Below are 22,865 nucleotides of genomic sequence, written 5' to 3'. Positions count from 1 at the left end.
TGCTCAGCTGCTCCATTGTAATTGTGAGATTGTTTTAAAGAACATTTTGAATGGAATGGATTACTGATGAGTCAGTTATTTTCAAAAGAAACAATAATTCCCTTATTTATAATGATCTATTAACTCCGCCAAATACAGGTAAATGCCACCCAAAAGTGGTGTGTTTGTTACGGTCCGGCACTGTTGGTCCTGTTCCCGCTTGTTTTCCTTTTCCTTTTTTCCCTGTGTGTGTCTGTCTCCCCCTGCTGTGCAGCCCAGTCAGAGGATCTAGGTCAGGGGGCGTGGCCATTCTCTCTCATGCTCAGTTACATCCAGCTGCAGCTCATTGTCACCAATCAACCAGCAGTTATCTACCCGGGCTGGACACCTCTCCAGCGCCAGTTCGTTCCTACACCACCTGTGGTAACTTGGCTCCGTACAGCAATCTCAGTTTAGTTGTTACTCTCTCAGCATTATAGTTGTTTCTGCCACGTTTGTAACCTGTCTCTCCTTCGACCAGATCCCGTCTGTTCCTGCTGCCTGCCTGCCTGCCATTCCCACGCCGCAACCTGCTCATCTGTTGTCTGATATCCTCGTCATCCAGCTCTCAGTACTACTGGCTCTCCACCCCACTCAGCTCCTACCCCGGTCTGAAGCTACTCCACCCTGAACTGTTTCTCTCTGCCAAAACACGCTGAATAAACAACATCCTAATTCACCCTCTTTGTCCTTGTGTCCGTCTCTGCACCTGAGTCCCCCACCCAGCCTAACAGAACGAACTGGCCAAACATGGACTCAGCAGAGATGCCACATGAAACAACGGGTGATGGCGTACAACGCGCCCTCCATTCACAGGGAATGTTATTGGGACAACACGACCAACTCATCCGGTCTCTATTGGATAACAACCAGCGGTTGTTGGATCAAGTATCTCATCTCACCTCTCAGGTAGCTAACCTGGTAACACTCACTACTCTTCCTCCCTCTGCTTCTCCTCCGCCTGTTCCTCCTACAGTGGCTCCAGGCTCGGCTTCCGCTCCTGCCCTTCGGGGAACCACCTACAACCTCACCCGAACCTTTCACCGGGGACCTGAACAAATGCCGTGGTTTCCTGCTTCAGTGCCGCTTGGTGTTCCAACAGAAGCCCCTGTCTTTCTCCACGGAATCCTCAAAGGTACATTACGCTCTGGGGTTACTGAGGGGCAAAGCTTTGATTTGGGCAGAAGCGGCTTGTTCTACTCAGCAGATTGCCAGCCTGTCGTTTGACGATTTTTCCTCTCAATTGAAAGTTGTGTTTGATCACCCGGACCATGCCGGGACCGCCACAAAGAGACTGTTGAAGCTACGACAGGGCACGGGTAGCGTGGCTGAATACGCCATTGATTTTTGGACCTTGGCAGCCGATTCCAAGTGGAATGACGAAGCTCTTCAGGGAGCGTTTGTTAACGGTTTAAGTGACACGATTAAGAATGAACTAGCTGTTCGTGATGAGCCTGCTAACCTTCATGTTCTCGTTTCCCTTGCTACACGAATAGACAACAGGCTACGGGAGAGGAGACAGGAGAGGGGCGGTCGGGTCCACACCGCAGGCGGGGCCCCCTCGCTTCTGCAACCCGAGCAACACCACCACTCGGACACCGCCCACACACCTCAGCGGATCCCTCCACGGAACTAGACGAGCCCATGCAGCTGGGCCGTGCTCGTCTGTCCCCTGCCGAAAAGGAACGGCGCATGCGGGCTGGTGAGTGCATGTACTGTGGGGACCGCACTCATTTCCTGGTTAACTGTTCGGTTCGCCCAAAAGACAAAGCTCGCAGGTAAAAGTGGGCGTACTTGCGAGTGCTACACCTGACTCAATGCCCACAGCACCCCGTCTAGTTATCCCAGCTACAGTCCAGTTCAGGAATCTGTCTCTCCCATTAGCTGCTCTCATTGACTCTGGTGCTGAGGATAGTTTCCTTGACGTTAACCTGGTCACTCAGGCTGAGATCCCTGTTAAGCCCCTGCCTAAGCCTATAACAGTAACCGCTATAGACGGCCATCAGTTTGCCAACATCACCCACCAAACTGTCCCCGTTTCTCTCATGCTGTCCGGCAATCACAAAGAAACCATCCAGTTTAAAGTAGTCTCCTCCTCGGCCTCCCCTCTTATCCTCGGTTTCCCTTGGCTTAGCCTTCACAACCCCCATATTGACTGGCAAAACCACAAAATACACAGTTGGAGCACTCACTGCCATTCTGCTTGCCTTGGGTCGGCTATTCCGCCCCTCGGTAGGTTCCCCTGCTTCCCCTGTCAAACCCCCCAGACCTCTCTTCAGTCCCTGAAGAGTACCTGGACCTGGCCGAGGTATTCAGTAAGTCCAAGGCACTTTCACTACCACCTCATAGGCCATACGATTGCGCTATTGAGTTACTGCCTGGAGCCCCTTTGCCGTCCAGTCGGCTTTTCAATCTGTCCCGTCCTGAGAGAGAAGCTATGGAAACCTACATAGGCGACTCCCTAGCCTCTGGCATCATTCGTCCCTCATCTTCCGCTGTTGGTGCTGGGTTCTTTTTGTAGAGAAGAAGGACAAAACATTACGCCCCTGCATTGACTACAGAGGACTAAATAACATCACAGTCAGAAATACGTACCCCCTGCCTCTCATCAACTCAGCATTTGAACCCCTTCATGGTGCCACCGTGTTTACCAAACTCGACCTGCGTAACGCTTACCACCTCGTTAGGATCAGGCAGGGAGACGAATGGAAAACTGGGTTCAATACCCCTCTCGGACACTTTGAATACCTAGTCATGCCATTCGGTCTCACTAACGCCCCAGCAGTGTTTCAGGCCATGGTTAACGATGTGTTGAGGGATTTTCTACACCGTTTTGTGTTTGTCTATTTGGATGACATTCTAATATTCTCTAAGTCACAGGATGAACACGTCTCCCACGTCCGTCTGGTTCTCCAACGCCTCATGGAAAATAAACTGTATGTGAAAGCAGAAAAATGTGAGTTCCACCGGCAGTCCGTCCCCTTTTTTGGGCTTTATTATCGAGCGGGGACAAGTGTCACCAGACCCTGACAAGATCAGAGCGGTTGCGGAGTGGCCCACACCCACGTCTCGGAAGCAGCTACAACGCTTCCTGGGCTTCGCCAACTTCTACCGCCGCTTCATCAGGGGTTTCAGCCGAGTGGTTGCCCCCCTGACCAAGCTCACCTCCCCAAAGGTGCCATTCCTGTGGACGCCTGAGGCCGAGTCAGCCGTGAGTACATTGAAGGAACTGTTCTCCACCTCACCTGTTCTTATTCATCCAGACACTAGTTTGCAGTTTATTGTGGAAGTGGACGCCTCTGATTCAGGGGTGGGGGCTGTCCTGTCACAACGTTCCCCCATGGACCAGAAGCTCCATCCTGTGGCCTTTTTCTCCAGGAGATTGACCCCTGCTGAGAAGAACTACGACGTGGGTAACCGGGAGCTGCTTGCTGTCAAGTTGGCGTTGGAGGAGTGGAGGCACTGGCTAGACGGAGCAGAGCAACCCTTCATAGTCTGGACAGACCACAAGAACCTGGCTTACATCCAGTCATCCAAGAGGCTAAACTCCCGTCAGGCCAGATGGGCTCTGTTCTTCAGCAGGTTCAAGTTTATTTTAACATATCGTCCTGGCACACGTAATGTCAAGCCTGATGCTCTCTCTCGCCAGTTTACAGACAATGAAGACTCCAGCAATCCTGAACCTGTTCTGCCCGCTTCCTGTTTGGTGGCGGCTGTTCACTGGGAAATCGAGTCCCTCGTCCGATCGGCACAAGAGTCGGAACCTGACCGGCCGATGGCCCCCCGACCTTCTCTATGTTCCCGCAGCCGTGCGGCCGCAAGTGCTCAACTGGATCCACACCTCGCGCTTCTCCTGCCACCCTGGTATGAACCGTACACTGTCGCTACTGAAGAGGCACTTTTGGTGGCCATCCGTCGAGACTGACGTCCGGGAGTACGTGGCGGCCTGTTCCATCTGTGCCCAAAATAAGGCTTCCCACCGGGCTCCTTCGGGCCTGCTGCGGCCTCTCCCAGTCCCGAGTCGTCCTTGGTCTCACGTGGCCTTGGACTTCGTCACTGGACTTCCTATGTCTGAGGGTAATGACACCATACTCACCATCGTGGACAGATTCTCTAAATCTGCCCATTTTGTTGCATTACCAAAATTACCGTCTGCCAGTGAGACAGCCGACCTCTTTGTCCTACATGTATTCCGTCCCCATGGAATACCTGTGGACATAGTGTCCGATAGAGGCCCACAGTTCATTTCTCGGGTATGGAAGGAGTTTTGTTCTGCTCTGGGTGCCTCTGTCAGTCTCTCATCAGGTTTCCATCCCCAGTCCAATGGCCAGACTGAGAGGACCAATCAGGACCTGGAGGCTGCTCTACGCTGTGTGACATCCCAGAACCCGTCCACCTGGGCCAAACACCTCCCGTGGGTCGAATATGCCCACAATTCCCTCACCTCATCTGCCACCGGCCTTTCACCATTCGAGGCGGCTTTGGGGTACCAACCGCCATTGTTCCCGGGTCTCAGGAAAAGGAGTTAGCCGTCCCGTCAGTTCAGGATAACCTTCGCCGCTGCCGCAAGGTGTGGGTGGACACCCGTGAGGCCCTTCTACGGACAGCAGAACGTAACAAGAGAGTGGCGGACAGGCACAGGGTAGTCGCTCCCCAGTTCCAGCCTGGTCAGCGAGTCTGGCTCTCCTCCAGCAACATCCCCCTGCGCACTGACTTCCGTAAGCTGTCGCCCGGTATTTGGGTCCTTTCGAGATCGACTCCATCATCAACCCTTCGGCTGTTCGGTTGAAGCTTCCCCAGGCCATGAGAGTCCATCCTACATTTCACGTGTCCCAGCTGAAGCTGGTCTCCTCCAGCCCTTTGTGTCCGCCTGTGGATCCCCCTCCGCCACCGCAGATTATTGGACGACCATCCAGCCTACACGGTGCGGAGACTGCTGGACGTCCGGAGGCGTGGTAGAGGGCTTCAGTACCTGGTGGACTGGGAGGGATACGGTCCCGAGGAGAGGTCCTGGATTCCCCGACGGTTTATACTGGATCCGCAGCTGGTGGCTGACTTCCATAGGGACCACCCTGACAAGCCGGGTGGGTCGCCGGGTGGCGCCCGTTGAGGGGGGGGTACTGTTACGGTCCGGCACTGTTGGTCCTGTTCCCGCTTGTTTTCCTTTTCCTTTTTTCCCTGTGTGTGTCTGTCTCCCCCTGCTGTGCAGCCCAGTCAGAGGATCTAGGTCAGGGGGCGTGGCCATTCTCTCTCATGCTCAGTTACATCCAGCTGCAGCTCATTGTCACCAATCAACCAGCAGTTATCTACCCGGGCTGGACACCTCTCCAGCGCCAGTTCGTTCCTACACCACCTGTGGTAACTTGGCTCCGTACAGCAATCTCAGTTTAGTTGTTACTCTCTCAGCATTATAGTTGTTTCTGCCACGTTTGTAACCTGTCTCTCCTTCGACCAGATCCCGTCTGTTCCTGCTGCCTGCCTGCCTGCCATTCCCACGCCGCAACCTGCTCATCTGTTGTCTGATATCCTCGTCATCCAGCTCTCAGTACTACTGGCTCTCCACCCCACTCAGCTCCTACCCCGGTCTGAAGCTACTCCACCCTGAACTGTTTCTCTCTGCCAAAACACGCTGAATAAACAACATCCTAATTCACCCTCTTTGTCCGTGTGTCCGTCTCTGCACCTGAGTCCCCCACCCAGCCTAACAGTGTTATCATACACTACATGACCAAAAGTATATGGACAACTGCTCGTCGAACATCTCATTCCAAAATCATGGACATTAATATGGAGTTGGTCCCCCCTTTGCTGCTATATCAGCCTCCACTCTTCTTGGAAGGCTTTCCACTAGATGTTGGAACATTGCTGCGGGGACTTGCTTCCATTCAGCCACAAGAGCATTAGTGAGGTAGGGCACTGATGTTGGGCGATTAGGCCTGGCTCGCAGTCGGTGTTCCAATTCATTCCAAAGGTGTTCGATAGGGTTGAGGTCAGGGCTCTGTGCAGGCCAATCAAGTTTTTCCACACCGATCTTGACAAACCATTTCTGTATGGACCTCGCTTTGTGCACGGGGGTGTTGTCATGCTGAAACAGGAAAGGGCCTTCCCCAAACTGTTGCCACAAAGTTTTTTTAGTCATTTAGCAGACGCTCTTATCCAGAGCGACTTACAGTTAGTGAGTGCACGCACACAGAATGTATTTTTGTAAATTATTATTTTTATTTTATTTATTTTTATTTTATACACCCCGTGGGAATCGAACCCACAACCCTGGCGTTGCAAACGCCATGCTCCACCGACTGAGCTACATTCCTGCCGGCCATTCCCTCCCCTACCCTGGACGACGCTGGGCCAATTGTGCGCCGCCCCATGGGTCTCCCGGTCGCGGCCGGCTACGACAGAGCCTGGATTCGAACCAGGATCTCTAGTGGCACAGCTAGCACTGCGATGCAGTGCATTAGACCACTGCCACTCGGGCGCAGAAGTTGGAAGCACGGAGTTGGAAGCACAGAATCATCTATAATGTCATTGTATGCTGTAGCGTTAAGATTTCCCTTCACTAAAACTAAGGGGCCTAGCCCAAACCATGAAAAACAGCCCCATACCATTATTCCTCCTCCATCAAACTTTACAGTTGGCACTATGCATTTGGGCAGGTAGCGTTCTCCTGGCATCCGTCAAACCCAGATTCGTCCGTCGGACTGCCAGCTTGATTCATCACTCCAGAGAAGCGTTTCCACTGTTCCAGAGTCCAATGGTGGCAAGCTTTACACCACTCCAGCCGACGCTTGGCATTACGCATGGTGATCTTACGCTTGTGTGCAGCTGCTCGGCCACAGAAACCCATTTCATGAAGCTCCTGACGAACAGTTCTTGTGCTGACCTTACTTCCAGAGGCAGTTTGGAACTCGGTAGTGAGTGTTGCAACCGAGGACAGATTATTTTTAGGCGCTACGCACTTCAGCACTCGGCAGTCCTGTCCTTTGAGCTTGTGTGGCCTAACACTTCACGGCTGAGCATTTGTTGCTCCTAGAGGTTTCCACTTAATAATAACAGTACTTACAGTTGACCGGGGCAGCTCTAGCAGGGCAGAAATTTTACGAACTGACTTGTTGGAAAGGTGGCATCCTATAACGGTGCCACGTTGAAAGTCACTGAGCTCTTCAGTAAGGCCATTCTGCACACAATACCTCATAATGACAAAGCAAAAACAGGTTTTTTGAAAAATATAAAGAGTAATAATAATATTACATTTACATAAGTATTCAGACCCTTTACTCAATACTTTGTTAAAGCACCTTTGGCAGCGATTACAGCCTCGACTCTTCTTGGGTATGACGCTACAAGCTTGACACACCTGTATTTGGGGAGTTTCTTCCATTCTTCTCTGCAGATCCTCTCAAGTTCTGTCAGGTTGGATGGGGAGCGTCACTGCACAGCTATTTTCAGGTCTCTCCAGAGATATTTAATCGGGTTCAAGTCCGGGCTCTGGCTGGGCCACTCACAGGTGGACTCCAATCAAGTTGTAGGAACATCTTTGGTTGATCAATGGAAACATCATGCACCTGAGCTCAATTTCGAGTCTCATAGCAAAGGGTCTGAATAGTTCTGTAAATAAGGTATTTCTGTTTTAATTTTTTATACATTTGCAAAAAAATCTAAAAACCTGTTTTCGTTTTGTCATTATGGGGTATTGTGTGTAGATTGATGAGGACATGTTTTTATTTAATCCATTTTAGAATAAGGCTGTAATGTAAAAAATTTGGAAAAGGTCAAGGGGTCTGAACACTTTCCAAATGTGTTTGTGTTTTTTGTGTGTTGTTTGTGTTCGTGTTAATTGGCTACTTTCGCATGATATAGGCCTACAGTAGTTAATAGATCACCAGTGAAACTCTTCACAATGTTTACATCAATGATCTAAGCAGCAGGTGTATCAGTGATGCAGGATGTCTGTAGTTTACAGTAAATGTGATAAGCAAGCCTATACACTATGTGCTGGTTTCCAGACAGTGATTAAGCCTAGTCCTGGACTAAGAAGCTATCTCCATTAAAGGTGAATTTTAGTCCAGGACTAGGTTTAATCTGGTTCCGGGAAACTGGCCCAATATATGATAAGCCTATACAGTAATCACACCATATTCAATATCACACCCTCTCATGTATTATTAATTTACTAAAATAACATAACATAAAAAATTGCATCACAATTTCTTAATTTGAGGATGTTTTATGGTTCTTTAATAGTTATTTATTATGAATGTCAGTGTAATAGGCTCCATGTTTTTAACACCATAAAAACCTGTTTTCGCTTTGTCATTATGGGGTATTGTGTGTAGATTGACGAGGGGAAAAAAAACAATTTAATCAATTCTACAATAAGGCTGTAATGTAACAAGATGTGGAAAAAGTAAAGGGGTCTCAGATGTTTAGCAGATGTTATAGCGGGTGTAGCGAAATGCTTGTGCTTCTAGCTCTGACAGTGCAGTAATATCTAACAAGTAATATCTAACAATTTCACAACATATACCCAATACACACAAAACTAGTAAGGAATGGGATTTAAGAATATATACATATATGGACAAGCAATGACAGAGCGGCATGGACTAAGATACAGTAGAACATTATAGAATAGAATGCAGTGGGGTGAACAGGCAGTGGCTCGGGTGGTTGATGTCCTTGATGATCTTTTTGGCCTTCCTGTGACATGGGGTGCTGTAGGTGTCTTGGAGGGCGGGTAGTTTGCCCCCGGTAATGCGTTCGACAGACCACACCACCCTCTGGAGAGCCCTGCGGTTGCGGCCGGTGCAGTTGCCATACCAGGCGGTGATACAGCCCGACAGTAAAAGTTTGTGAGGGTTTTAGGTGCCAAGCCAAATTTCTTCAGCCTCCTGAGGTTGAAGAGGCTCTGTTGCGCCTTCTTCACCACAATGTCTGCGTGGTTTGTCAGTGATGTGTACACCAAGGAACTTGAAGCTTTCCACCTTCTCCACTGCGGTCCCATCGATGTGGATAGGGGGGTGCACCCTCTGCTGTTTCCTGAAGTCCACGATCAGCTCCTTTGTTTTGTTGACGATGAGTGAGAGGTTATTTTCCTGGCACCACACTCCCAGAGCCCTCACCTCCTCCCTGTAGGTGGTCTCGTCATTGTTTGTAATCAAGCCTACTACTGTTGTGTCGTCTGCAAACTTGATGATTGAGTTGGAGGCGTGCTTGGCCACGCAGTCGTGGGTGAACAGGGAGTACAGTAGGGGGCTGAGCACGCAGCCTTGTGGGGCCCCAGTGTTGAGGTTCAGCGAAGTGGAGATGTTGTTTCCTACTTTCACCACCTGGGGGCGGCCCGTCAGGAAGTCCAGGACCCAGTTGCACAGGGCGGGGTTCAGACACAGGGCCTCAAGCTTAATGATGAGCTTGGAGGGTACTATGGTGTTGAATGCTGCGCTATAGTCAATGAACAGCATTCTTACATAGGTATTCCTCTTGTCCAGATGGGATAGGGCAGTGTGCAGTGTGATGGCGATTGCATCGTCTGTGGATCTATTGGGGCAGTAAGCAAATTGAAGTTGGTCTAGGGTGACAGGTAAGGTAGAAGTGATATGATCCTTGACTAGTCTCTCAAAGCACTTCATGATGACAGAGGTGAGTGCTACGAGGCGATAGTCATTTAGTTCAGTTACCTTTGCTTTCTTGGGTACAGGAACAATGGTGGCCATCTTGAAGCATGTGGGAACAGCAGACTGGGAAAGGGAGAGATTGAATATGTCCGTAAACACACCAGCCAGCTGGTCTGCGCATGCTCTGAGGGGGTGCCTTGCGGGGGTTAACATGCTTAAATGTCTTACTCACGTTGGCCACTGAGAAGGAGAGGCCACAGTCCTTGGTAGTTGGCCTCGTCGGTGGCACTGTGTTATCCTCAAAGCGGGCGAAGAAGGTGTTTAGCTTGTCTGGAAGCGAGACGTCGGTGTCAGCGACGTGGCTGGTTTTCCTTTTGTAGTCCGTGATTGTCTGTAGACCCTGCCACATACGTCTCGTGTCTGAGCCGTTGAATTACGACTCCACTTTGTCTCTATACTGATGTTTTGCCAGTTTAATTGCCTTGTGGAGTGAGTAGCTACACTGTTTGTATTCTGCCATATTCCCAGTCACCTTACCATGGTTAAATGCAGTGGTTCGAGCTTTCAGTTTTGCGCGAATGGCTGTGTGAAGTTGCTGGATATTGGCGGGAACTGGAACACCCTGTCGTACATGTTGATCCAGAGTATCCCAAAACATGCTAAATGGGTGTCTGGTGAGTATGCAGGTCATGGAAGAACTGGGACATTTTCAGCTTCCATGAATTGTGTACAGATCCTTGCGACATGGGGCCATGCATTATCTTGCTGAAACATGAGGTGATGGCGGTGGATGAATGGCACGACATGAAAATAGCTGTGCAGTGACGCTCCCCATCCAACCTGACAGAGCTTGAGAGGATCTGCAGAGAAGAATAGGAGAAACTCCCCAAATACAGGTGTGCCAAGCTTGAAGAGTCATACCCAAGAAGACTTGAGGCTGTAATCGCTGTCAAAGGGGCTTCAACAAAGTACTGAGTAAAGGGTCTGAATACTTATGTAAAGGTGATATTTCCGTTTTTTAATTTTGTATAAATGTTTGCTTTGTCATTATGAGGTATTGTGTGTAGATTGATGAGGGGGAAAAAAACAATTTAATCCGTTTTAGAAGGCTGTAACGTATCAAAATGTGGAAAAAGTGAAGGGGTCTGAATACTTTACGAATGCACTGTACATGTATTTGTTTAGTAAATGTATTTCTCACCCCAGTTTATTTGAGACGGGTAGTAAAATGTATTGATCTGCAGCACAATATGTATTTAATATACAGTGTTTTGCATTGCAGTGAATGGAGGGGGTGGCGTAAGGAGCCTACAGCACTATTTATTATTGAAGGGGGGGAAAACTGTTTGTCATAGAGATAGATAGGGATCTCATATTTGTATCTCTGCCATTATGCCATCTGCGACAGCATGGGCACACTCTCCATCTTAAAGTAGTCAATTGTCTTCTTATTTGTTTGAAAAGGGCCTAAAGCTGATGTTGGTTATTTACCACCACCTGCAGTATTAGAGTCCTGAACCAAGTATTGTGTGTTATTCATCTTTTGTGGCCACTGGATGGCAGTGATATAGTTTAACCTGGGTATTGGCAGTCTGCTGTGTCAACGGGGGTTTTGGTCCCACAAAGCCAGGTTGTTGCCCCCTCCCTGCTGTGAGGCAGGGAGGAGAAGGCAGAAGTTGAAGGCTTTGCCTTCTTTCTTATGCATGTCACACTTCTGCCGCTTGGGCCAAACAACTCCTTGGGTGTCACAGGGGCATCCAGGAGGTCCACTTTTTCTTTGTCTGTTAAGCTGGACAAGCTTAACCAAAGTGCCCTTTCTCCCACCGCCAGGTTCATTGTACGTCCACAGCCCTGGATAGCACCACGGGAGTCACAGGGGTTTAGATCTGTAATCATAAAGATCTCATCTCAAGCATCTGGATTCAGTGTGTCCGAATCCAGTTGATTCCCCACCTCCTCCAGTAACTCTACCTGGTAAGCCACCAATAAAGAGGCCACATTGAGAGCTCTGATTGATAAGGCCGAGGTTTTGTACATCTAATGGAAAATGGAGGTAGAAAAGTGCTCCATCTTTCCAGGGAGGGAAGTGCCAGTAGTGCTTGTAGCATGGTGTGTGGGGTGGAGGTGGTCAACCAGTGACGCCTCCACCATGGGAGGGTTGCAAAACCCAGATTTCTTCATATTGTGCATGTCCAGGAGCCCCTAGCCAGGATCTTGCTGGTAAGGTTTGTTAAAATAGAACCCACAGACAGAAAACACACAAACAGAAAACACACAGACATCAAATACACAGACACCAAACACACAGACAGACACGTTTCACAAAGATATATGACCTCCAATGTAGAGGTCTGTCTGTGACTGATTTCTTCATCCCGTTCCTGCCCGCACCTGCAGCTTTTCATGTCCGACTCCCACCCGCTACCGCAAGAACTGGTCTCTGAACCCAACCGCAGTCCCGCGTATGTGATGCAGCTCACTTGCCAGCTATGGTCCCAGCAATTTTGCGGCCTACAGGCAATATCAAAATGCGCAAAAATAACCTAAGAAATAGGTTAAATTACCAGAGATTTTCATGTGGCCCATTATAATAGGCTATCGGTATTGCTGGGCTATCAGCCAATAGGCTAGATATAGTTTGAAGAGAGCAGAGTTGGAGAGAGTGGACACTTGCACATTCTCTTGAACTAAATTTTTCATATAGCCTACCTTTTAGGAGCGGACGGAGACAAATATGGGTCATCAATATTTATTTCTAGGCTATGTAGCAAACTATAGCCTAATCATATTTAGGAAGTTAATTTCCTTGTAAAGATAACTGCCCCTTGCTTCTCCACCCATGCATAGGAATTAGCCCACTCTATTTAATTGAGACCACACATTACTGTTCTCCTAGCAGCAGGATATTATGCTGGCAGCATGGTCACTTAAAAAAAAATAATAATAATTATAAGAGTCCCCCTGAAAATGCATGCTAAACTTGGGGAATAAAATAAATTTGCACTCTAATGCAGTACAACTTTTCACAGCACCTTTGAAAAATGTGTATTTTAATATTGTAGCTATTATTTATACCAGCATCTATTTTGAAGGTTTATACAAATACTGGTATGTTGAAATCTATTGTGTAGGCTATATTTAAAGAAATAAATTTTTTATAAAATACAAATATATGTTATTGGAATTACTCAATTGAGTCTGCAAAACTTAAATTGGTCTCTTGTGCTGGGCAATACAGAGTGCTGGTGACTCGTTACTCCACCCACTCCATTCAGTCCAATGCAATACACTGGACATGGGATACTTACTGGGTTGAAGAGAGAAAACGTTTCTACTTGTCTCATATGAACTGGGTGGGAAATACTCAGTCGGATCTCTACTAACCAAATATGTGTAGTTTTGGGGGGGAACTGTGTCATACATATCCAGCAGGACTTCATTCTCCATCCCCTCCATAGCCCCCAATACAATACACTGTACATTTCCTTTACATATTAGTCATTTAGCCAGGGGCTCAGCTTTGGTTTTAGGAGTGGGGGGGACACATTAGTTTTTTTATCCAGTCGGATATACACTCCAAACAGCCTACCTGACTGCTTGGAGGTGTCCTCATGGTCCTAAAGCACACCATTGCCTCATTTTGTATCACATTCCAATTATAAAACTGGGAGGGGGACAAAAATGCAATTTCAAAATGTGGGGGGGACATGTCCCAGTGAAAGTTGCGGCCCTGCATTTAGCAGACACTCTTATCCAGAGCGAATAACAATTTGTGCATTCATCTTAAGATAGCTAGGTGAGACAACAACATATCACAATCGTATCAAGTACATTTTCCCTCAACAAAGTGTTTATCAGCCAAGCTAGTGGGAAAAGATAAGTATATATTTTTTTATTGTAGTACTATGGTAGGAAACGGGTATATAGGAATCTCCCATGCTGATACTCCACTGGTCTACAAGTGTCAAGTGTTGCTGTAGATTGGTGTGGTGTGGAATCAGGCGCAGGACGCAGAAGTTAAGTCCAACAAAGACTTTTAGTAGAGCACACAAAAATACAATCCAAACAGCCCGGAGGCGAGAAAAGCGCACACAGGCGTAAACAAACGAGCGCACAAAACATGTGCGAAAATCCTCTCCTAAAATAAACAAGGAGGAAAGCTACAAATAGCGCACCGAAACGGGTAGCGCAACAACACGACAACGGGAACAATTACACACAACACCTAAACTCACAACAAGGAACTAAATAGGGTGCTTAATGAGACATAACACAAAACAGGTGTGACAAACAGACAAAACCAATCAAACATGAAACATAGAACGGTGGCAGCTAGTACTCCGGAGACGACGACCGCCGAAACCTGCCCGAACAAGGAGGAGGGGCCGCCTCGGCCGAAACCGTGACAACAAGACAGTCTTCACCAACATCAGCATGACCTACAACCCAACTGCAGGTACTGACCACACTAATCAACACACACTGAATCCTTGAGTGGCTTCCTGCTCTTCCCAATGGGCCCGATTCCGATGTAGGAAACTATGCCTTTCTTAACCATGCCATTCCTACGCACTTCTCAGTAGTTGGTATTGCAGGCGTGGTTCACTTGTGCTTGCTGAATAAATGTAATTCAACCACTGAAAAATACCTCCCACTTGCTGCCCAAGAGATTTTCTTGTGGAGTTTTCATTCAATAGGGATTTCAGTACATTTATCTTAAGCCATCCCTTTAAATACGGTGTTTAGTTAGAATTTTGTCAACATACTCAATAGAATATATCGAGAAAACGGGTTCAGAATCAATTAAAGAAAGCCATCTAAATATTTGCATATTCATCTCTGTTTCAGCACCAATTACTAGATTTAAAAATATTATTATATTGTAGATTATTTAGGGTTGGGAAAGTATTTATGAATCATAAAAAAATAGGTTTGGAGAGCATTTACGCACGAAAGAAGGAAAACGGTTGTTAGAGTCATTCTGAAAATTGCCACATTCAGTTATTTAACCCATGGTAATGTTGAAAGATGTGTACAAAGAATTATAATAGGGAGAATAGTGTATAATAGTAGGCTATACCTTCGTCTATTGCCTGCACTAACCATGGAACTGTGTGATGACACAGCCAATTATTGCACCATGCGTCGAGTTCAAACTCTTACGGCTTCGTCTGCGCTCTGCTCCATTACGATTTAATTAGCCTACATGTATTTTTTTTATATTACCAACTGTTACTAACGATCCTCAGCAACAACCACATGACTGTGACGGTGTGTAAGGAGGAAGCAAATGAAGGTAAATGAAACAATGTCATTAAATGGAATGATAATGTAATTATACCAACTGGGGCTTTAACCCCAGAACTGCTCCCATCTTTACCTCACAAGGGGCCCGATGTATTATTTATTAGTTATTTGTGTTTGTGAATGTGGGTGACCATCTTAGTTAGTTGCAAAAATCCCCCAGCCAACTTCCTCTGAATATGACTCAGCTCAGTGGCTCTGTTACCCAGAGTCTAAAACAGTTTAGCTAATTCTCTCTCACAACATAGCCATATGTCTCTGCGATAAAACAGTGATATACTGTATGTATAATAGTGTCAGCCAATGTTCATAAATACCTATATTAGATCTTAACAGCATCTGCATGAGTTGCACTTTGTATGTTTGGCAAGCTTTTAATCCCCATTAACTCTGTCAGAATCGTTGGGTTAATTGCAGTTAAGGGTGTTATTTACATGCCGGTTGTAAGGCTGCTAGTCATGTTCTTTGTGAATTGCCATAAAATACCCCTCTTAGCTCGCAGTCTGGGTTCAGGAATTCCATTGTTATAGCAGACTGATGACCACATGTGGCGACAGACACACACAGAAGCAGCAGACATACAAGTGACAGGGCATGCCTTGACCTCCGTGCCCCCAGTACTTAAACTCTGCTCCTACAAATTGGGACACAGGCTAGCCTTATCCAATATAATCTAATATATAAACTTATATCAGTGATCAAATGTGAAATACATATCCTGTTCTAGGTACGTACATCCTGTTCTGCCAAGGTACACTACCGTTCAAAAGTTTGGGGTCACTTAGAAATGTCCTTGTTTTCGAAAGATAACATCAAATTGATCAGAAATACAGTGTAGTCATTGTTGATAAATGGCTATTGTAGCTGGAAACTGCTGGTTTTTATGGAATATCTACAAAGTCGTACAGAGGCCCATTATCAGCAACCATCAGTTCTGTGTTCCAATGGCACGTTGTGTTTGCTAATCCAAGTTTATCATTTTAAAAGGCTAATTGATCATTAGAAAACCCTTTTGCAATTATGTTAGCACAGCTGAAAACTGTTGTGCTGATTAAAGAAGCAATAAAACTGGCCTTCTTGAGACTAGTTGAGTATCTGGAGCATCAGCAATTGTGGGTTCGATTACAGAATCAAAATGGCCAGAAACAAATAACTTTCTTCTGAAACTCGTCAGTCTATTCTTGTTCTGAGAAATTAAGGCTATTCCATGTGAGAAATTGCCAAGAAACTGAAGATCTCGTACAACGCTGTGTACTACTCCCTTCACAGAACAGCGCAAACTGGCTCTAACCAGAATAGAAAAATGAGTGGGAGGCCCCGGTGCACAACTGAGCAAGAAGACAAATACATTAGAGTGTCTAGTTTGAGAAACAGACGCCTCACAGGTGCTCAACTGGCAGCTTCATTAAGTAGTACCCGCAAAACACCAGTCTCAACGTCAACAGTGAAGATGCGACTCTGGGATGCTGACCTTCTAGGCAGAGCTGCAAAGAAAAAGCCATATCTCAGACTGGCCAATAAAAAGAAAAGATTAAGATGGGCAAAAGAACACAGAGACTGGACAGAGGAAGATTGGAAAAAAGTTTTATGGAGAGACGAATCGAAGTTTGAGATGTTCGGATCACAAAGAACAACATTTGTGAGATGCAGACCAAATGAAAAGATGCTGGAGGAGTGGTTGATGCCATCTGTCAAGCATGGTGGAGGAAATGTGATGGTCTGGGGGTGCTTTGGTGGTGGTAAAGTGGGAGATTTGTACAGGGTAAAAGGGATCTTGAAGAAGGAAGGCTATCACTCCATTTTGCAACGCCATGCCATACCCTATGGACGGCGCTTGATTGGAGCCAATTTCGTCCTACAACAGGACAATGACCCAAAGCACAGCTCCAAACTATGCAAGAACTATTTAGGGAAGAAGCAGTCAGCTGGTATTCTGTCTATAATGGAGTGGCCAGCACAGTCACCGGATCTCAACCCTATTGAGCTTTTGTGGGAGCAGCTTGACCGTATGGTACATAAGAAGTGCCCATCAAGCCAATCCAATTTGTGGGAGGTGCTTCAGGAAGCATGGGGTGAAATCTCTTCAGATTACCTCAACAAATTGACAACTAGAATGCCAAAGGTCTGCAAGGCTGTAATTGCTGCAAATGGAGTATTCTTTGAGGAAAGCAAAGTTTGAAGGACACAATTATTAGTTCTATTAAAAATCATTATTTCTAACCTTGTCAATGACTACATTTCCTATGCATTTTGCTATATTTCCTATTCAAACTCATCTCATGTATGTTTTCATAGAAAACATGGAAATGTCTAAGTGACCCCAAACTTTTGAACAGTAGTGTATGTGGAAAATCATGTTAGGTTGTATTTTCGAGTGGATTATTCCTTTAACTGATTTCTCTATGGCCACCAACTGTCATCCTCTGTCTTGCTCAAAATAACATGGAAGTGTATCACAGTCATGGGTGTCTGAAAGTTTTATAAATAGCCTGTGTACTCATCGAGATGTATGCACATTACCATTTAAAGATACAATATTTAATTCACTTTCTTATGTAAAGCCAAATATAATTGTTTAAATTATAGAGGAATTTAGAGATGTATTTCTCTTTTGAAGAACATAAAATAGTATCAAAAAACATACGAGAACTGGTCACTTGCCATATGTATTCAGTGAATCTTAAAAACATTAGTCATGGACATTTGGCTCAAAAAATGTACATCACTGCTTATTCAGGTGTGTTCAAAGCAGTTTACTAAACCACAAGCACTCTGTTTTCCGACCTAACAGCAGTTTTAGGCAGTCTTTGAGGAGGAAGTGGCTAGGTACTTTTACATGAATCACAGACACTTAGAAAAAAAAACACTCAAACACACACTATAAAAACAGTCTTGGCTCCTGGACCCAAGTCAGTCACTGTGCTGGACGCCACCAAGACAAGACGGAAATCACAGCTTTACTGCTCCTTGTGATGGTTGCTCAGTCATTTGCTATGCCTCTGTCATCGCCGGAGGAGACTGACAAGTAGCTATTAGCCGAGGTTAGCCAATTAAAGCTGTGGGTCTGATGTCCTTTTGTTTATCAATGTCTGTTTGGTGCACTGAATATTGATGTTTTTAATATTGATTTTACAGTTATCCTTATACTCGAAGTAAGGATAAATGCAATCATTTATAGTATAAACAAAATTATAATTGTTTTATTGAAACAAAATTGTTAATTGCAGACAAAAAGCCAGACGATGTTGAAATACTATAACCCCTCAAATTGAACCCTGTGTTTCTCTTATGGATTTGCTCCTTAAATGACCACATTTAAATGACATCCATTCCATATGACCATTCTTCAACAGCTCCATGTCTTCAAGGTGTTAACTTATGATATTGTTTTCCTCTTAAGAAATTCCTCCGCAGGTTCTACCACCTTGGAGCTGGACTGCAGGGAACCCCAACCCACAGGTCGTCAGACAACATGCAGGCTAAGATCAAGGAGATGCAGTCCTTCTTCAACCTCAAGATGACGGGGAGCCTGGACGCTAACACCCTGGAACTGATGAGCATGGCCAGGTGTGGTGTCCCTGACGTGGAGGAATACATCCACTTCCCCCGACACCTCAAATGGCAGAACACCAACGTGACCTTCAGGTGAGGCTTCTCAAACACTCTGGGTCATAGAGTGTGTCATAAACCTAATTTGGTCATTTTTTATTGTATTGGTGTAATAATGTTAATTTACTGCACATGCACTACATGACCTTGGATACAATGGATATGATCAGCTTTAATTTATTTGGATAAAACTTGTTAAGTCTCTCTTGAATGAAGATATGTTTCCTCTCTCTTGAATGGTCCTTCAGAATAATGAAATATACTCCTGATCTGAAGAAGGCTGATGTGGACAGAGCTATTCGTAATGCCTTCAACATCTGGGCTGACGTCACTCCTCTGACCTTCAAGAAACTGCATGAGGGGAAGGCTGACATCATGATAGCATTTGAGACAAAAGGTAGACCCATTTCTTTATTCTGTCCTACAGTTGATACATTTTTGTCAGTAAGACTATACAGAATACATGGAGAATATCTTGATTAATTTGATCATCTTACTGTAGTTTTGTTCAACATTCAGTGATCATTGTTTAGAGTTGTGCAAGACCCCATCATAGAAGAAATTGACTGAATGCTGGCAACACTTACTGAAACCATCCTCAAACTTAATTTTTTTCCTGCCCTTTCCTTGTCTTTAGAACATGGAGACTTCAACCCCTTTGACGGCCCTGACGGTCTCTTAGCCCATGCCTATACCCCTGGCAGAGACATTGGAGGAGACACACACTTTGATGAAGATGAACATTGGTCAAAAGACTCAGACTGTAAATATTTGGTACTTTTATGTAGGGGATCAAGGAAAATGTATGACATTTAATCAATGATTATTTACTGACATATTGCCTCCCCTGTAGCCTACAATCTTTTCCTGGTGGCCACCCATGGGTGTGGCCATGCCCTTGGCTTGTCCCATTCTTCTGATCCTGGAGCTCTGATGTACCCAGTCTACTCCTATGGCCAGGGTTACCCACTGTCTGTGGATGATATCACCGGCATTCACGCTCTTTATGGTCAGTGTTCCACTTATTAACCCAAACAGAAATAGTTAGAGAAAATGAAATAATTCATATAATTCTACCCACTGGAGTCATATTTTGAAATGTTCATTATGCGGTTCAATTCTATAGGCCCAAACCCCAATCACAGAAAAGTGAAGCCCAAGCCAGATGTCCCAAACAAATGTGACCCCATGTTGAGTTAATGCTGTTACTGAGCTCAGAGGAGAAACAATCATCTTCAAAGACAGGTAGGGAGTGTGTCCATTCGTGAAAAAAACATTTCTGCACAAACTATAAGCTTAAAATTGACAAAATGAATGTGTGTTGATGTATTCTATTTGATGGCAGGTTCTACTGGCGTCTCCATCCTCAGTTCGCAGAGCAGACCCTGATAAAATCCACGTGGCCCTCCCTCCCCAACAAAGTGGATGCTGCCTATGAGTACCCTGAGAAAGACATGGTCTTCATATTCAGTGGTGAGTTACAGTGCATTCTGAAAATATTCAGACCACTTGACTTTTTCCAAATTTTGTTACATTAGACTTATTCTAAAATGGATTTTTTTTTAAAATGCCCTCATCAATCTACACACAACACCCCATAATGACAAAGTGAAAACAGGTTGTTAATTGTTTTGGGGAAAAAAATAAAAATACCTTATTTACATAAGTATTCAGACCCTTTGCTATGAGACTCAAAATTGAGCTCAGGTGCACGCTGTTTCCATTGATCATCCTTGGGATGTTTCTACAACTTTATTGGAGTCCACCTGTGGTAAATTCAATTGATTGGACATGATTTGGAAAGGCACACACCTGTCTATATAAGTTCCCACAGTTGACAGTGCATGTCAGAACAAAAACCAAGCTATGAGGTCGAAGGAATTGTCCGTAGAGCTCCGAGACAGGATTGTGTCGAGGCACAGATCTCCGGGGAAGGGTACCAAAAAATGTCTGCAGCATTGAAGGTCCCCAAGAACACAGTGGCCTCCATCATTCTTAAATGGAAGAAGTTTGGAACCGCCAAGACTCTTCCTAGAGCTGGCTGCCTGACCAAACCGAGCAATCGGGGGAGAAGGGCCTTGGTCAGGGAGGTGATGGTCACTCTGACAGAGCTCCAGAGTTCCTCTGTGGAGATGGGAAAACCTTCCAGAAGGACAACCATCTCTGCAGCACTCCACCAATCAGGCATTTATGGTAGAGTGGCCAGAAGGAAGCCACTCCTCAGTAAAAGGCACAAGCCCGCTCTGAGTTTGCCAAAAGGCACCTAAAGGACTCTCAGACCATGAGAAACAAGATTCTCTTGTCTGATGAAACCAAGATTGAACTCTTTGGCCTGAATGCCAAGCGTCACGTCTGGAGGAAACCTGGCACCATCCCTACGGTGAAGCATGGTGGTGGCAGCATCATGCTGTGGGGATGTTGTTCAGCAGCAGGGACTGGGAGACTAGTCAGGATCGAGTGAAAGATGAACGGAGCAAAGTACAGAGAGATCCTTGATGAAAACCTGCTCCAGAGCAATCAGGACCTCAGACTGGGGCAACGGTTCAACTTCCAACAGGACAATGACCATAAGCACACAGCCAAGACATTGAAGGAGTGGCTTCGGGACAAGTCTTTGAATGTCCTTGAGTGGCCAAGCCAGAGCCCGGACTTGAACCTGATCGAACATCTCTGGAGAGACCTGAAAATAGCTGTGCAGCAACGCTCCCCATCCAACCTGACAGAGCTTGAGAGGATCTGCAGAGAAGAATGGGAGAAACTCCACAAATACAGGTGTGCCAAGCTTGTAGCATCATACCCGAGAAGACTCGAGGCTGTAATCGCTGCCAAAGGTACTTCAACAAAGTACTGAGTAAAGGGTCTGAATACTTATGTAAATGTGATATTTTTATACAAAAACCTGTTTTTGCTTTGTCATTATGGGGTATTGTGTGTAGATTGATGAGGGAAAAAAACAATTTTATCAATTTTAGAATAAGGCTGTAACGTAACTAAATGTGAAAAAAGTCAAGGAGTCTGAATACTTTCCGAATGCGCTGTACATGCTGGCAACACTGTTCGCATAGTCATCTGTCGTTCTGAATATGCAATTACAGTTCTGCTTTGCTCATTTTCGTCAGGTGTACAGCATAATCTAATAAAATTGATGTTGGTGCAAGAGGCAAAGGTTAATTTTGTTGACAAATGTTCATATTTTTTCCAGGTATTAGAATGTGGGCCCTGAACGGCTACAGCCTGGTGGAGGGCTACCCTAAATATATCCATAAACTGGGACTCCCCAAGACCATGTGGATGGTGGATGCTGCTGTTTACATCCCAGACACCGGCAAGACCCTTCTGTTCTCTGAAGAGCATTACTGGAGGTAGGACGGTATGGTCTAGTCTGGTCTGGACTGGTCAAGCTAGGTCAGGCTTGCTCTGGACTGGTCTGGCTTGGTCTGGACTGGTCTGGTTGAGAGATCTTATCTGCAAATATAACTGTTCATTAGAGGTTATAGTCTTGGTTGTGTCTTATTGACAGTTATGATGAGAAGACTAACACAATGGACAGTGGCTTCCCAAGATCCATTGAGAAGGATTTCCCTGGAATGGCAGAGGAGGTGGATGCTGCCTTATATAAATATGATATATCAAAATCACTAATTTCAATAATATTCTTATATAGTTTAAGTTGCATTTGCTTTGAATATGTAATAATAGCTCTCTCTAACAAATTCACCCTTTCTTTCTCTTTGCAGGATATTTGTATTTCTTCCATGAACATACACAGTTTGAATACAGCTACAGTGCAAGAAAGGTCATTCAGATTGTCAGGACAAACTATTTTCTCGACTGCTGATCCACTGGTGGAGAACTACTGTTATTTTATGGGAAACGTAGCCCATAGGCCATTTGTGCTGGACACCTGCTTGTCATTGTTATTTGTAAATCATCTCAAAGTATGCTGGAAAATTGCATGTAAAATGCATGTCTGAAGACTGAAGTAGGTGTATTATTCATTGGGAATGGGAAAACGGTTGGCTTATGCATCAAACTAATGCAGAAACCACTATGCATGGTCTTGCTTTATGGTATCAGAAAATGTGCATAATATTCACATTACTTGTTGTAATATTGAAGGGTGGGCTAGAAATCCCTCTGATAAACGGTAGAATACTGTAATTGCATCTCTCTCTGGATAAAGGTTACTTGGGGAAGTTACAGTAATATTGATTCTAGCAAATGAAATTGGATTGTTGTGTTGCAGATCCACCAATAGAAAAGTGGTCAGCCAAAGCATGTAGATCCACTCTACGGCAATTATCAAAAACCTCCCATGTA

At 45.5% G+C, this 22,865-nt stretch overlaps 1 protein-coding gene across 1 annotated transcript; it reads left to right on the top strand.

Annotated features, from left to right (window-relative positions):
• The first annotated feature begins 18,402 nt into the window (after positions 1-18,402).
• On the top strand, positions 18,403-22,383 carry LOC121567029 (collagenase 3-like). Its single transcript, XM_041876968.1, is given in 10 exon segments — positions 18,403-18,581; positions 18,794-18,942; positions 19,183-19,308; positions 19,399-19,560; positions 19,672-19,741; positions 19,743-19,790; positions 19,891-20,018; positions 21,748-21,907; positions 22,066-22,166; positions 22,280-22,383. Coding segments are annotated over 10 exon segments (1,221 nt in total). The 5' UTR covers positions 18,403-18,408.
• Positions 22,384-22,865: the final 482 nt, after the last annotated feature.

This window comes from Coregonus clupeaformis, chromosome 5 (genome assembly GCF_020615455.1).
Source record: "Coregonus clupeaformis isolate EN_2021a chromosome 5, ASM2061545v1, whole genome shotgun sequence".
Taxonomy (NCBI): Eukaryota; Metazoa; Chordata; class Actinopteri; order Salmoniformes; family Salmonidae; genus Coregonus; species Coregonus clupeaformis.
The sequence above is the reverse complement of the archived record's forward strand: the minus strand, read 5'-3'. Positions and strand labels throughout refer to the sequence as shown.